Below are 15,339 nucleotides of genomic sequence, written 5' to 3'. Positions count from 1 at the left end.
GAGCAGGGGTGCGTTCAGAACATGACTTCTTCCTTGTATTTAATAATAACTGAAAGGAAAGGAATAAACACTTGGGGTATGATAATATTAAGGAATACAATAAAAATTACTTATTAAGTTATTATATTTTATTAGTGCATGACACTGATTCTACTTGGCTGGCGTGATGATTAAACAAAGCACACACATCTCCTGACAGAAATTTGAAAAGCACAATATGATGAAGAAGGGAACTGGAGGCAAATGGTCACATTAGGCTCGTAGGACGTAATCCACTTATTAACATCAACATATTAATAGTAAGACTGTATAACTTATGATACAATGGCTATGAAAATGTTTAACTTGATATAGACAAACATTTTTTAAACTATACAAAAATGTTTTTAGTGCTTCTGCAAAAAAGAAGGCCTAACAAACAGCTTATGCGATGATCACCTTCATGCATGCAACCATTATTTTTGTTTGGAGAGAAAATTTTTGAAGTAGACTAAATGCAGTTGTAGGTAAATATGTATTTATACCTGAGAATTAGAAAAGTTTCTTACCCTAAACATTACATAAATTTAAAGGATGTAATTTGTCACTCTAAAAAATTTCTTTAGCCAAAAAAAATTAAATTTTATATAAATTTTTATACTAAATATAACTGATATATGAAGCCAATTATTAAAATCAATATGCAGCCATCAAAATGACAGTTCTACAGGTATCAAATGTTTTCACTTACCAGCAAAATACTTTCCCATGCCATCCACCTTAGAGGCACAAGCACATCTCGTCCTTCTAACTCACAATAGTCTCCAGCATACATGCTCCTGCCCATTCCAATGTCAGACACTTTAATAGTGTAGCCTTTGCCAACCAAGCAATTTCTGCAACACACAAGTCATTAATCACTGATCAGCATCATTCATTTTGTCATAAATGTTGAGTCTGAACAGCAAAAAACTGCACTCAAGTAAGAATATCACCAGTACTCTTTTACCTGGACTTCTGCTCTTTTTATAGCCTTTTAACTGTCCACATGGATTTACTAGAAAACTAGGAAATGTTCTCCTTTTTCAGTATAAATGAAAGGAAGAACATTTTTGCCCTTTCATTTCATTGTGTGTATATTTTTGAATTCTTGGGCAAAATATCACTTTTCTTATGTCTTTTTCAATAATTCTTTCAGCAGTAAGAACCTACTGTTCACTAACACCAAGTCAGATGCCCGAATAATCCATCTTACGCTTTATTTATTTTTCTTTACAGTTACAAGTAAAAGTCATATTATGTTAGGTCAGCTGAATAATTATATGTAAAATTGTTTGTAAATAATTAAAACCCTCCAAAAAATTTAATTTTAATTATGTTTTTCAGAATTGCTAAATACACTTTTAAATGTTTCTAGGCCCTATGACATTACATTATCCCAATTGTGTATTATAAGTTTTTTTGTGGTTGTTATTTGTTGAAACATCTCTTCTTTATTTGTATTGCTCATATTAATACGGTAACCCTACAATTACTTAAGTTGTACACAGGTGCAAGGATGCAAATGTAGGAACCTTGCCGGTCAGCGAGTAGGTTTACTTTCCAAGCCCAACTTCTTGAAAGGTAGCCTCACTAATGTTTCTCTCAATGTTCCTCAGAATGGCATTGATTTCAGATGACTAATCGGTACACAGACTGGTACCAAAAATTTGTTAAATGTTACCTAGAAATTTTCTGCAGCAATGTATGCTCCACACTTAAAAAATTTTTACCAACCAAGACATTTTGCACAGACAGTACTTCTGCTGGCTGTATGCATGTTAACTTGTATCAAGATATTCATTGAGTCAAGAATATGCTATTAAGAAATCATCTTTATTAAGTTCTATAAGTTCTATAACACACATATGAGTCGAAAATTCAATTTTTAGTAACTAAATTTTTCTCCTAAAAAGCTAAATACTGTTCAGTCAAGTGCAGAAAGCTTTAATTCACAATCACGGTTTTTGCTCCTTTGTACATAACATATCTACACTTCTGGGGTAGGTACAGTGCTACATACATAGTCTCACAGCTCTAATTTTTTTTGCTGGTGTTAATATAATATTTAATAGCATTTAAATGGTTTACATATAATTTTTAACAGAAACTTAGCAGCCTGTTGAAATATTAACATTTTATTATCAATCAGTGTCACATTTTTTAAATAAAAAACATCTTTTGTCAGACATGTCATGGTTTGCCAAATTATATTCATGTTTTCGTTTAACTTTACATTTTGTCTATGGGGTTTTGCAGCATTGAAGACATTAGTTTTCCTTGGGCATCAACACGTGGTAGGGCGTGCAGACCCAGTGAACACTCTTGGTTCCAGAGCCGTGACGTTGCTTATGTGGGTGCAAGATCGATTTCCCCTCCACCCCTATTACTTCACACCACAATACCTTAGTCTGCACTGAACGTCCGGCACGCTACACACAAAAGAAGAGAACAGGTGATTTTATTTGGGCTTTCTAGGTGTCCCATGTAGGTACCTCAGTAACTTAAGTTATTTAAAAAGGTTCAATGGAAAACTTACCAAGATAACTGGCAAGAGGCCTTTTATTGTACATATGTAACTCTTGTAAATGACTATGTTTACTAATAACAATAATAAAATGAAAGACTTCAAAAGACAACGGCAAGAATTTGTTTAAGGACAGTCCGTTACACCACCTATCCAGAAAAAGTTTAAATTCTCATTACTTTGAAAGTTTATAAAACAGAATTAAAAAATTGAAGTTAAACAGTCTACCTCTCAAAGTAGGTCTTGAGGAAAAATGAGAAGGTTAAACAATTAATTAGTAATTAGAAATACTAAACATAACTCAATCAGTGAAAACAAGTTTAAGTCCTCAAGGTGGGGAGAACTTCCTACTTTAGGTGGCATTCAGTTGAGACTAGGGGGAGTACTGTGCTCAATTGGAGGCAGAAAGGAGTCCGCACTCCAAACAAAATCTGCATTATTCTAATTGTGAGTTAGTGCCAAAGGTAAAACAAAGACAACCCTTAAATAAGGTTCTAAAATTGATTACATTTCCATGTACACTACAATATTTAACTTATTACTTAATCAATTTTAAAAAGTAATATAAATAATTTTGAGTGGGGTGTATTCGGAAACATCCATGCAACACATCTAAATTTCTAAAAAAGGAACACACACATTTGGGACATAAAAAGTGTAAAATTGAAAATAGAATTATTTTTATATAATTTATTATTACCTATATTAAAAGAATATGGCACTGATTTTAAGTGGCTGGTATATAAAGAAGCATATGCACACACGCTGGCTGGAGGTTTGAAAACACAGCAGGGGTGGGATGGGTGGATCGAGGTGAAGGATCGCAATGGGCTCACAGGAGGGACGTAAACCCTGGTTGAAATCAATACTTGTATCTTTATTTTATGGTGTAAATGTTAAATTGTGATACTAATTCTATGGCACAGTCTAGAGCTGTGGTGCCAACCAATGACCAAATATATTAAAGGGACATCAATACTGGACAGCTAAATAAAGTTATATTAAACAAAATATAGGAGCACAATCCTTCATCCAAAATGGTTGGGACCAGCAGCATTCCAAATTTCGGAATTTTTCGGATTTCTGAATTTTAATACAGGAGGCCTAGTAAAGCCAAGTTAGGTTATGTCAGATGTATTAAGGATTTCAAGCAACATAGTACAAAAAACAACAAAGTACATAACGTAAATAAACACTGCAGCATAAATAAATACCTGAAACAATCGCCAAAATAATTTGTTTTTAACAACTGATACTGTAAAACATCTGGAGAATGTTTATGGTGCGTCGTCATCGCCGCCGATGTCGCTGTCAACTCGTACGTCTCGTGATCGGCCGGGAGCGGGATTTTCCTTCTCCTGAGATGAAGCAGCACGAATGATGGCATTTTTAAATGCCTCTTGAAGTGTTACTTGTTTTGGTTTAGGCTTCTGACTAAGCAATTTTTCTTTAATCGCATACACAGACATTACTTCTTGCGCACTTAAAAATGAACGTTGCTCGAGTCCTGCAATTAACTTATCGCACAGTATAACCATGTCGTCAGTTGAGATCTTTTCACATTCTTCTTCTACGTCGTTGTCACTGTCATCTGCATTCTTGTCAGGGTTTAAAACCATTCCTGCAATTTCGGAGTCGCTCAATGAATACACAACAGGTACATCCTCGTCAACATTTAACATTTCTTCAATGTCTGCTGCCTCAAGTTGACTGATGGTACGTTTTTTGCATAGGAAACGAGGCTTGTCACAATAAATCGCTCATCAGTACAGGTTGAAAATTCAACAAAGTCATTGTCATCGTCTTCTTCGCAGTCAAAAACCGTTTTAGGCCAAAGCCATTCCAAGCATTTGTTAATGTTGATTTTTCTATTAGATTCCACGCATTCACGATAGCATACAGCGCGTCTTTGATACTGAAATGCTTCAGGAATTCTTTAATTCCCTCTCCTCTATTTACAGCAGCTAACAAGCACGTCATGAAGTTGTTTTTATACTTGCATTTCATGGAGAGCAAAATTCCTTGATCACAAGGCTGTAATAAAGACGTCACATTGGGCGGTAGGTTCACACAAGAAACATTGTTTTTAACTAGAAGTTCTGCCGGTGGATGTGCAGAGCAGTTGTCTAGGAACAGCACAACAGGACAGTTATAATCCAATCCTACTTCACTGCAATGAGCTCATTCACCTTGTGTGTACCAGCTGCATTAGCACAAGCAAGAATAGTTAATCTATCCTTAGCATCTTTATAACCAGACGGCACATTCTCATCAGCCGGCGCCAGTGTTTTCGCTGGGCTGCAGTTGAATTTATTCCAGCTTTATTTTCCTTTCTCCCTCCTTTAAGAATGGGCGGAGCCTGGCTAACTGCATACAGCACCCTGCATAGAAAATACAACTTGAAGGAAACAAAGTGTACAGCAATTCAACATAGCATTCTACCATTTGTACAGCACCGTCCATAAAAAGTGCAACACTAGGCTAGGAACACTAAATAAAAATGGGTTCAGCACTGCCCATAAAAAGTGCAACAAAAATCTATAGTTGGCATTTGTACAGCACCGTCCATAAAAACTGCAACACTGGGCTAGGAACACTAAATAAAAAAGTGTTCAGCACTACTCATAAAAAGTGCAACACAAGGCTATAGTTGGCTCTATGTCAGACCATATGCGACGATATGTGTACCGCTCATAAAAAGTGCAACGTCATAGAGAAAAAATGTACAGCAATACCCAAAACATTTGAAAATGTGAGTACAGCATATCACATACAAAATGCAACATGATATATTTAAAACTGTTTACAGCTCTGCACTGTGTACAGCACTGCAAATACAGAACGTGACACTAAAGGAAAAGGTAAGCACATAAAACCATACAAGTGCATACAGCACTGCACACACATAACGCAAGGTCAAAGGGAAAATATGTACATCAATAACCAAAACATTTCAAACTGTGTACAGCACAACGCACATACAAACTACAACATTAAATATTTGACACTGTGTACAAAACTGCACATACAGAATGCAACATGAAAGGAAAAGGTAAATGTACAGCCAAACCAAGTGCATACAGCACTGCACAAACAAAGGAAAAAAAGTAAAGCAATAGCCAACACATTTGAAACTGTATGCACAACATATCAAATTAAAAAAGCAACACGAAATAATTGAAACTATATAAAGTACAGCACATACAAAATGCAACATGAAAGGAAAAACAGTTACAGCATTGATCAAACAGTGTACAGCACTTCAAAATTTTTTTTGCAAGTACAGTAACGGACAAAACACATGAAACTGTGTGTACAGCACTGCATACACAAAATTCAACACAAAAAGCTAATATGCCTTTTTTTGCAAAAAGCGTCTGAATGGCACTCAACAATATGGAAAAAACTAAATTAAACAATTCGTAAAATATATGGGTCATTCCATGTAATAGGGCAAATATATATTGTGACACAGTTGTAAAAAAAAATTTTGAAAATGGTTTTTATTTAAAAGTGAACCAGTAGACCTCAGTAACTGACTACTTATATGGGCAGTGAACAATATTGAATTTCCACACATTTATAAAATAACATATTTCTCTCTGATGTGAGGGAATGATGGGTGAGGGAATGACGTGTGAGGGAATGATAAATGTAGTATGCGGGAATGATTCGGTTCTGATATTCTGGTTTCCTTGGCAACATGTTTGTTTCTTAACCAAAGTTACATAATTTTCAATTGAATTATGTATAACTTTCAATATTAAAAAACTAATTTAAGCATAATCAGTTGCTAAAACAGCATGTAATCTGTCTCGTGAGTTTGCTATGCCAAGTTTAAATTACAATTTGAATCTAGTTTTACAAACTACATACACTATATTTATCTTACCACAAATTACAATATCTGAAGGGAAAATAAAGCCTTGGCATGTCATTAGAAGACTCGAATTGGGTCTTTAAATTTATAAAAAATCCTACACCCTTTTTTAATAACAATAGGAGTTGTGACAGTGGCAACAATTTGTTCAACAGATACAAAACATACATCATTTTCATCTACATAAAATAGTGTATTGTCCCCACAAGAATTTTTCAAAAACATGACTTCAATTTCATGGTTTTGTACACAACTTTGGATAATTCCCAGGAACTGGCAAATTTTTGTTATGTTCTTTTTCTTCTTGTCACTGATAAAACGAACTAGGACAAAACTTCCGAGTGGAAGAGAGTATTTGGTCCCTAGATTATCATCTTCATCCGATGATGAACAGACATCTTCATATCGGAGGTTTTTCTTTGAGCCTAACAAAACAGATTTGTCAGTCTCTGTAGGTAGACAAAGTATAGTACCTTTATTGGGGTTTCTGGAAGAAGGACCAGATGTTTTGCTTTCTGGTTTGTCTTGCATTACATTCCTGGTAGCTGCAGATGTTTCAAGTTGAAAACCTTTGCCCAAGTGGAAGTGAGAGCATTCACTTTTGCATTCAAAACAACTTAAACTTCTGAAATGTAGAACTGGAAAAGCTGAATTGAACATAACCTAATGCACTTTCTATGTGCCGGCGAAACACTTAACATTTCCTGCATGTTTGGCTAGATCTTCCATTGCAATAATGTCTTTGCGTTGAATTTCAAAAATCTTCACACCTGGATAATACTGTTTCAGTACATTTGCAAGGCACTCAAAATTTTCAACATCTTTGCCTTGCGCAACTATGCGGTCAGCAGTTCGTTTCAACGTTCCCCCAATACCATCAGGAGCACCTTTACCGTGCCCTGACTCGGTGTAGTTTCAAGTAAAAATTGAAATGCTGGGAAATATATGACTTAGTTTTTTTTTGATATTATACAGAACATTGTTTTATTCCTATACTGTGTAACAACTCCCATTACTCTGTATGTGTTTGTTTGTCAAGTTGATATTTTGTTGGAATGCCCACTCGAAAAAAGGCTTAAGATGAGCCCAAACCGAAAATTAATCATGTCTCAATGACTTGCTCAATGAACAAAATGGATGTGCCTTGACACAGAACGAAAGTTTGCCTTCAACTTCTGCCTGAAACACTTGAGGATCAATACTATTTTCTTGTTTAAGATAAAGTACACCAGTGTGAAGGGTAATTTGTTCCCTTCCTCCACCAAAATGAACATTATGTATTTCTTCACTGAATTTGCAATTATAGTTCTCACTAAAGTCTATATGAATAAATGCAGAACTTTCATCCAACCGATTTTTTGCTGCATTTAGAGTCTTGTACTGGTGTGCAATATTTCCTATATGGAGAAGGTATCTAGGAAAGATAGTTTCCAGCTCAGTTACCAATGATTTTACATCAAGAATAAACTCTTCTTTTAATGGTTTACTTACCTTCTTTTTTTGGCCTTTAACCTCTATCCATTGCACTTTTACCATCCACTTTTTTACTTTGACTTCTTGCTCAGGATCTATGATTTCATAGTAAATAGTCTTGCTCTTGCAAGCATTGCATTTTCTCTGAAGACAAGCTAAATTGTCCTTGCAACAACAAAGCTCTCTTACCAAGTCCGATGGTTTCTTGTGTACATTGGACATCATTCCCTCACAACACTCATCATTCCCTCATAGTGAGGGAATGATGGTGAGAGAATGATGAAATTGTAGTTAACTGTTCCTCAAACACAGCAGGTTGAACTTGTTAAACTTTTCCTTACAGTTTGAACAAATACCTATTTATTGTTACGTAATACTATTAAAACTAAATTTTTACTTTACTTACAGGTGATTAATGATTTGTGAGGGAATGATGTGTAGAAAAAATACTCATTAAATTTCAAAACTTATTGAATTTATAAAAAATTAATAATCACCATTGAGCCTGAAACTATCACAGCTTCACATCAACAACTAAGATAGCTATCTACTGACTCACTAGCAATGGCCTTCATAGGCAACTACTGACCAGAAAATAAGTTAACATAGAGAGGTGAGGGAATGATACCCAAACATGGGGACATAATTTAACTTTTTTTTATTTTTAAGATGATAGGTAGGAAAAATGAAATGTACACATTTTCTAAAACTTTTAATTATTTGGATTAACCCTAATAATTATGAAATTTCATTGCTCATAACTTTCAAAAAGAAATTGTGTCACAACATGTTAACTGTGGTTGGGGAACAGTGAGGGAATAATATTTCCAGGCTAAACTATTTTTTTAAATACATTTTTTTTTAAATTATCTGACATTTCAAGTTTACTGTCTTTTAAAACAATTTATAGTACATTATTTAAAAAATTGTTACGTTTATTGGACAATATTTTATTTAAGAAAAGAGGCTGGGATATGATATTTCCCCTTTTGCGTGGAATGACCCATATATTATATTATAAGGTATAAATTTACTTGCAGAAATAAAACTTGCATGCTATTCTGTACAGTGATGTGACACATTTACAGTTATATTTAATTTGTCATTTCAATCAACGTACAGCACTTTTAAAATGGCTATGAGATATAACGAACAACCATATTTAAACAATTCAAAAAATATATATTTCAGCTATAATAAAACATTTTATTTATCGTGTCACTCTCCGTACCGCTCTTCCAAAATGGCACTCAACAATATGGAAACACAATATTTAAACAATTCTAAAAATATATATTTTAATTTTAGGTGTTAAACTTACTTGCAGGAAATAAACTCGTATGCATTTCTGTACAGTGATGTGTCACCTTTACAGTAATATTAAATTTGTGTTGTCATTCAATGTACAGCACTATCAAAACGGCCATGAACCATAACGCCACACCACATTTTGAACAATTAGTTAACAACATATTTTATTTTAAAGTATAAAACGTACTTGCAGGAATAAAACTGGAATGCTATTCTGTGCAGATATGTGCCCGCTACACAGAATTATTTAAAATGTCGTGTCAACAACATACAGCACATCCTAAATGACACTCAACAATAAGGAAACATAATATTTAAACAATTGGTTCAATAAAAAAATTTTTAAGGTATAAAACGGATGAGTAGGTATATAACTGATTTGCTATTTTGTAGATTGATGTGTTAGCTATAATTGAAAATTTTATTTATCGTGTCATTCCCCGTACAGCAACACCTAACTGGTACTCAATCTTAAGGAAACACAATATTTAAACTATTTGTTTTATGATATTATTTATTTTTAGCAATATAATGATCGTGTAGGTATATAACTGATATGCTGTTCTGTACGGTGAATTATTAGCTATCATGAAACGTTTAATTTGTCCTTACACAACCCGTACAGCATTTCCCAAATGGTACTCAACATTATGGAAACACAATATTTAAACAATTCTAAAAATATATATTTTATTTCTAGCAATAAAATGATCGTGTAGGTTTATAACTGAAATGCTGGTCTGTACGGTGATGTAATAGATATCATGAAACGTTTAATTTGTCCTGTCACAACCCCTACAGCACTCCCCAAATGGCACTCAACATTATGGAAACAGAATATTTAAACAATTCTAAAAAAATATATATTTTATTTTTAGCATTATAACGATCGTGTAGGTATATATATCTGATATGCTGTTCTGTACGGTGATATATTAGCTATCATGAACCGTTTAATTTGTCCTGTCACAACCCGTACAGCACTTCCAAAATGGCACTCAACATTATGGAAACACAATATTTAAACAATTCCAAAATAATAATAATAATAATAATAATAATAATAATTTTAAGGTATTAAACTTACTTGCAGGAATAAAACTCGTATGCATTTCTGTACAGTGATGTGTCACCTTTACAGTAATATTAAATTTGTGTTGTCATTCAATGTACAGCACTTTTAAATGGCCAAGAACCATAAAGCCACACCACATATCAAACAATTAGTTAACAACATATTTTATTTTAAAGTATAAAGCTGGTATGCTATTCTGTGCAGATATGTGCCCGGTACACAGAATTATTTAAAATGTCGTGTCAACAATGTACAGCTCATCCTAAATGACACTCAATAATAAGGAAACATAATATTTAAACAATTGGTTTAATAAATTTTTTTTAAAGGTATAAAATGTATGTGTAGGTATATAACTGATGTACTATTTTGTAGACTGATGTGTTAGCTATAATAAAACATTTTATTTATCGTGTCACTCCCCGTACAGCACTTACTACTGGCACTCAACCTTAAGGAAACACCATATTTTAACGATTGTTTTTAAAATTCATGGTTTGTGCCCTACCGTACTGGCATAACGGCCATTGAATAGAAGGAAACACAATTATTGGCATATTAGATACTATTATTTTTTACATGTATACATACTACCTGTAGGTTTATTGCTGATATGTCTTTTTATTAAATACAATGTATACTACACAATAAAATTTTAAAATTCTTGGTATGTGCCGTACAGTACTGGCAAAACTGCCATGGAATAGAAGGAAACACAAGTAACTCTTTATTTGATGCATTTATTTTTTTCAGGTATACAACCTAACAGTAAGTATAGATCTGATATGTCTTTTTATTAAGTACAATGTTTACTACACAATAAATTTTTAAAATTCATGGTATGCGCCGTACAGTACTGGCAAAACCACCATGGAATAGAAGGAAACACAAGCATTTTCTTATTGATGCATTTATTTTTTTTCAAGTATAAAACCTAACTGTAGGTATAGAGCTGATATGTCGTTTTATTAAATACATTATTTACTACACCAGTTAATTTTAAAATTCATGGTATGTGCCGCATAGTACTGCCATAATGCACACTGTATAGAATCACACACAACAAAAAGCATATTATATCAAAGCAATTTTTTCCTAGTAAAAAATTTTTTTTTAATATAGAGCTCATATGCCCTTATGTTGTGCCTAGCGTCTGCTATACGCAGAATTTTTAATTTTCTTTGTATATAGCGTCTAGTAATGGCAATATGGCTGTAAACATGAATTAAACACTTTGTATCGCAATATTATTTTATAATATTTTTAAGGTATTAGAAACCCATGATGGTATAGAGCTGTTATGCCTTTCTGTTGTGCCTAGTGTCTGTTATAAGCAAAATTTTTAAATACTTATTACGTAGCGTAATTTACTGCTTAAATGGACACTGTATAGAAGGATTCACAACAATTCACATATTATGTCAATTTAAATTTTTCAGTTATAAAACATAACTGTAGGTATAGAGTGTAGAATAGAATAGGGAATACTGGGACTGGGTTCTGGGTGTTGTGACTGGTGCCGGTCCGCCATCTTGGATTTTGACGTCACAGCGGCCTTCTTGGATGACCATGACCTTGAACGTTTACCTTGACCTTTAACCTTCTAAACTTGTCAAAATTTACAAAATTGTCCAATGTTCCTAACAATTCAACATAATTTCCATTTTTTTTAAATATTTCGCCAATAAATTTCAAAAAATAAAAATTTTTTAAAAATCTCTTTTCGAGAGAAAAATTCCCGTTTCGAGGGAAAATTTCTCGTTTTTTGCCCATAAAAATACCAGCGGCTAGAAATGTCCATATATAGGCTTAAACATCCATGTCTACAGCCTCCAATAAACCTCTGACGTCATAATGGATAATGGCCTCACAGATGCAATTTCCGTTTCTGCCGCCATCTTGAAAATCTACTTACTATCCGATTTTAATGAAAAAATATTTTAATTTTATATAAATTACAATAAATAAAATTTTAATAAAAATTAAAAAAAAATTAATTTTTTTTTTGTGGCACGGAGCTTGGAGTCCTCGGTTCGAAAGCTGTTAGGACAAAAAAAATTGTGACAGGTCCTTCCCTTACTGTGGCTGCTGGCAGACTGACCCAAACCACTTTGTTCATAGCATATATATCGTCAGTTAGCATGATGTCATGTCCGCAATCTTGTCTTCGTTTGCTGGAAGCCACCACCATCATGTTATCGTCTGCTAGAGTGCGCTGACACCATGTTAGTTTAATTCTTACCCGCTAGAGTGCAGTAATAATTTATTATTATTACTATGACACCGGCCATATGGTCATTTGGGCGCCATCTTGGAATTGTGTAATTATTTAGCTAGAAATTCAGAAAAAATTCCAAAATTCACCAAAAATTCACTTATTAATATACAGATTGATTTGATCAGTTCCTGTCCTTGGTCAATACTCGATCGATGCAATAATGTTTCATTTATGTAAAGATATAATAATTTCAATAAACCATGTTCAAAATTCTTAAAGTGACTTTAAATCCTCTACTACCATCATCCTATAAGCCATCTAATATGCCAATAATTGTGTTTCCTTCTATTCAATGGCCGTTATGCCAGTACGGTAGGGCACAAACCATGAATTTTAAAACCAATTGTTAAAATATGGTGTCTCCTTAAGGTAAGTGCCAGTAGTAAATGCTGTACGGGGAGTGACACGATAAATAAAATGTTTTATTATAGCTAACATCAATCTACAAAATAGCATATCAGTTATATACCTACACATCCGTTTTATACATTTAAAATTTTTTTTATTGAATCCATTGTTTAAATATTATGTTTCCTTATTGTTGAGTTTCTTTAAGGATGTGCTGTACGTTGTTGACACGACATTTTAAATAATTCTGTGTACCGGGCACATATCTGCACAGAATAGCATACCAGCTATATACTTTAAAATAAAATATGTTAACTAATTGTTCGATATGTGGTGTGGCTTTATGGTTCATGGCCATTTTGAAAGTGCTGTACGTTGAATGACAACACAAATTTAATATTACTGTAAAGGTGACACATCACTGTACAGAAATGCATACGAGTTTTATTCCTGCAAGAAAGTTTAATACCTTTAATTTTTTTTTTTAATTTATTTTTTTGGAATTGTTTAAATATTGTGTTTCCATAATGTTGAGAGCCATTTTGGAAGTGCTGTACGGGTTGTGACAGGACAAATTAAACGGTTCATGATAGCTAATATATCACTGTGCAGAATACCATATCAGATATATCGTCACCCATTAATTGGAGTGTTCTATGTCCATTGAAGTCGGAACTGAGATATAAGCATTTGAAAGTTCAAACAACTATGAATATCATGACATAGAACAAAATAATATTGGTCTTAAATTAAGAACAAACATTTTTATGTGTGTAGACGTGTGTGGATATAGTAAAAATGAATACTAATATTATTTCGTGTCCATAGCATAAAAAACCTAAAAAGTGGACATAGAACACTCCAATACTCAGGCGGCGATATACCTACACGATCGTTATAATGCTAAAAAAATTACATATTTTTAGAAGTGTTAAAATAGTGTGTTTTCATATCGTTGAGTGTCATTTTGGAAGGGCTGTATGGGAAGTGACAGGACAAGTTAAACGTTTCATGATAGCTAATACATCACCGTACAGAACAGCATATCAGTTATATACCTGCACGATCGTATTATTGATAAAAATAAAATATATATTTCTTTAGAATTGTTTAAATATTCTGTTTCCATATTGTTGAGTGCCAATTGAGGAGTGCTGTAGGGGTTGTGACAGGACAAATTAAACGTTTAATGATAGCTAATACATCAACGTACAGAATGGCATATCAATTATATACCTACACGATCATTATATTGCTAAAATTAAAATATATATTTTTAGAATTGTTTAAATATTGTGTTTCCATAATGTTCAGTGCCATTTGAGAAGTGTTGTACGGGTTGTGACAGGACAAATTAAACGTTTAATGATAGCTAATACATCACCGTAAAGAACAGCATATCAGTTATAAACCTACACGATCCTTATATTGCTAAAAATTAAATTTATACTATTAGAATTGTTTAAATATTGTGTTTCCATAATGTTGAGAGCCATTTGGGAAGTCTGTACGGGTTGTGACAGGACAAATTAACCTTTTCATGATAGCTAATACATCAATGTACAGAATGGCATATCAGTTATATACCTACACGATCATTCTATTACTAAAAATAAAATATATATTTTTAGAAATGTTTAAATATTGTGTTTCCATAATGTTGAGTGCCATTTAGGAAGTGCTGTACGGTTTGTGACAGGACAAATGAAACGTTTCATGATAGCTAATACATCACCATACATAATGGCATATCAGTATATACCTACACGATCATTACATTGCTAAAAATTAATAATATAATAAAACAAAATGTTCAAGTATTGTGTTTCCTTATAGTTGAGTGTCATTTAGGATGTGCTGTACGTTGTTGACAGGACAATTTAAATAATTCTGTGTAGCGGGCACATATCTGTACAGAATAGCATCCCAGCTTTATTTCTACAAGTACGTATTATACTTTAAAATAAAATAGATTATTAACTAATTGTTTAAAATGTGGTGCGGCCTAATGGTTCATGGCCATATTGAAAGTGCTGTACGTTGAATGACAAAACAAATTTAATATTACTGTAATTGTGACACATCACTGTACAGAATAGCATACGATTTTTATTCCTGCAAGTAAGTTTAATACCTTAAAAAAATTTTTTTTTGGATATGTTCAGGGCTCGATTTTAGCACCTGTCCGCCTGCCCGGGACAGGAAAAATCCCGTCCGGGCAGGCAAAATAAAAAAGGCAACTGTCCGGTGGACAGGTGCAACTTGTGACGCCGAGGTTATTCGAACGCACTAATGCAGCAGAGGTGATTAATAACATTTATGCGACCGCGACCGCAAATCAAACGTCTTTGACAATATCTATAAATAAACAAAATGGCTGAAAGTGAGTTTGATCCAGCACCAGCAAAAAATCTCTGGTATCATAATGT

At 33.4% G+C, this 15,339-nt stretch overlaps 1 protein-coding gene across 1 annotated transcript in view; it reads right to left on the bottom strand.

Moving 5' to 3' along the window:
- LOC134527103 (discoidin domain-containing receptor tyrosine kinase B) overlaps nt 1-15,339 on the bottom strand; it is a 1,309,463-nt gene that overhangs the window by 47,151 nt on the left and 1,246,973 nt on the right. The window contains exon 16 of the mRNA XM_063359455.1: nt 731-875. Coding sequence (XP_063215525.1) covers nt 731-875 — 145 coding nt within the window. The remainder of the gene's footprint in view (nt 1-730; nt 876-15,339) is intronic.

This window comes from Bacillus rossius, chromosome 1, assembly GCF_032445375.1.
Source record: "Bacillus rossius redtenbacheri isolate Brsri chromosome 1, Brsri_v3, whole genome shotgun sequence".
In the NCBI taxonomy this organism is placed as follows: Eukaryota; Metazoa; Arthropoda; class Insecta; order Phasmatodea; family Bacillidae; genus Bacillus; species Bacillus rossius.
Note: the sequence above shows the minus strand (reverse complement) of the source record. Positions and strands in the feature narration are given on the sequence as shown.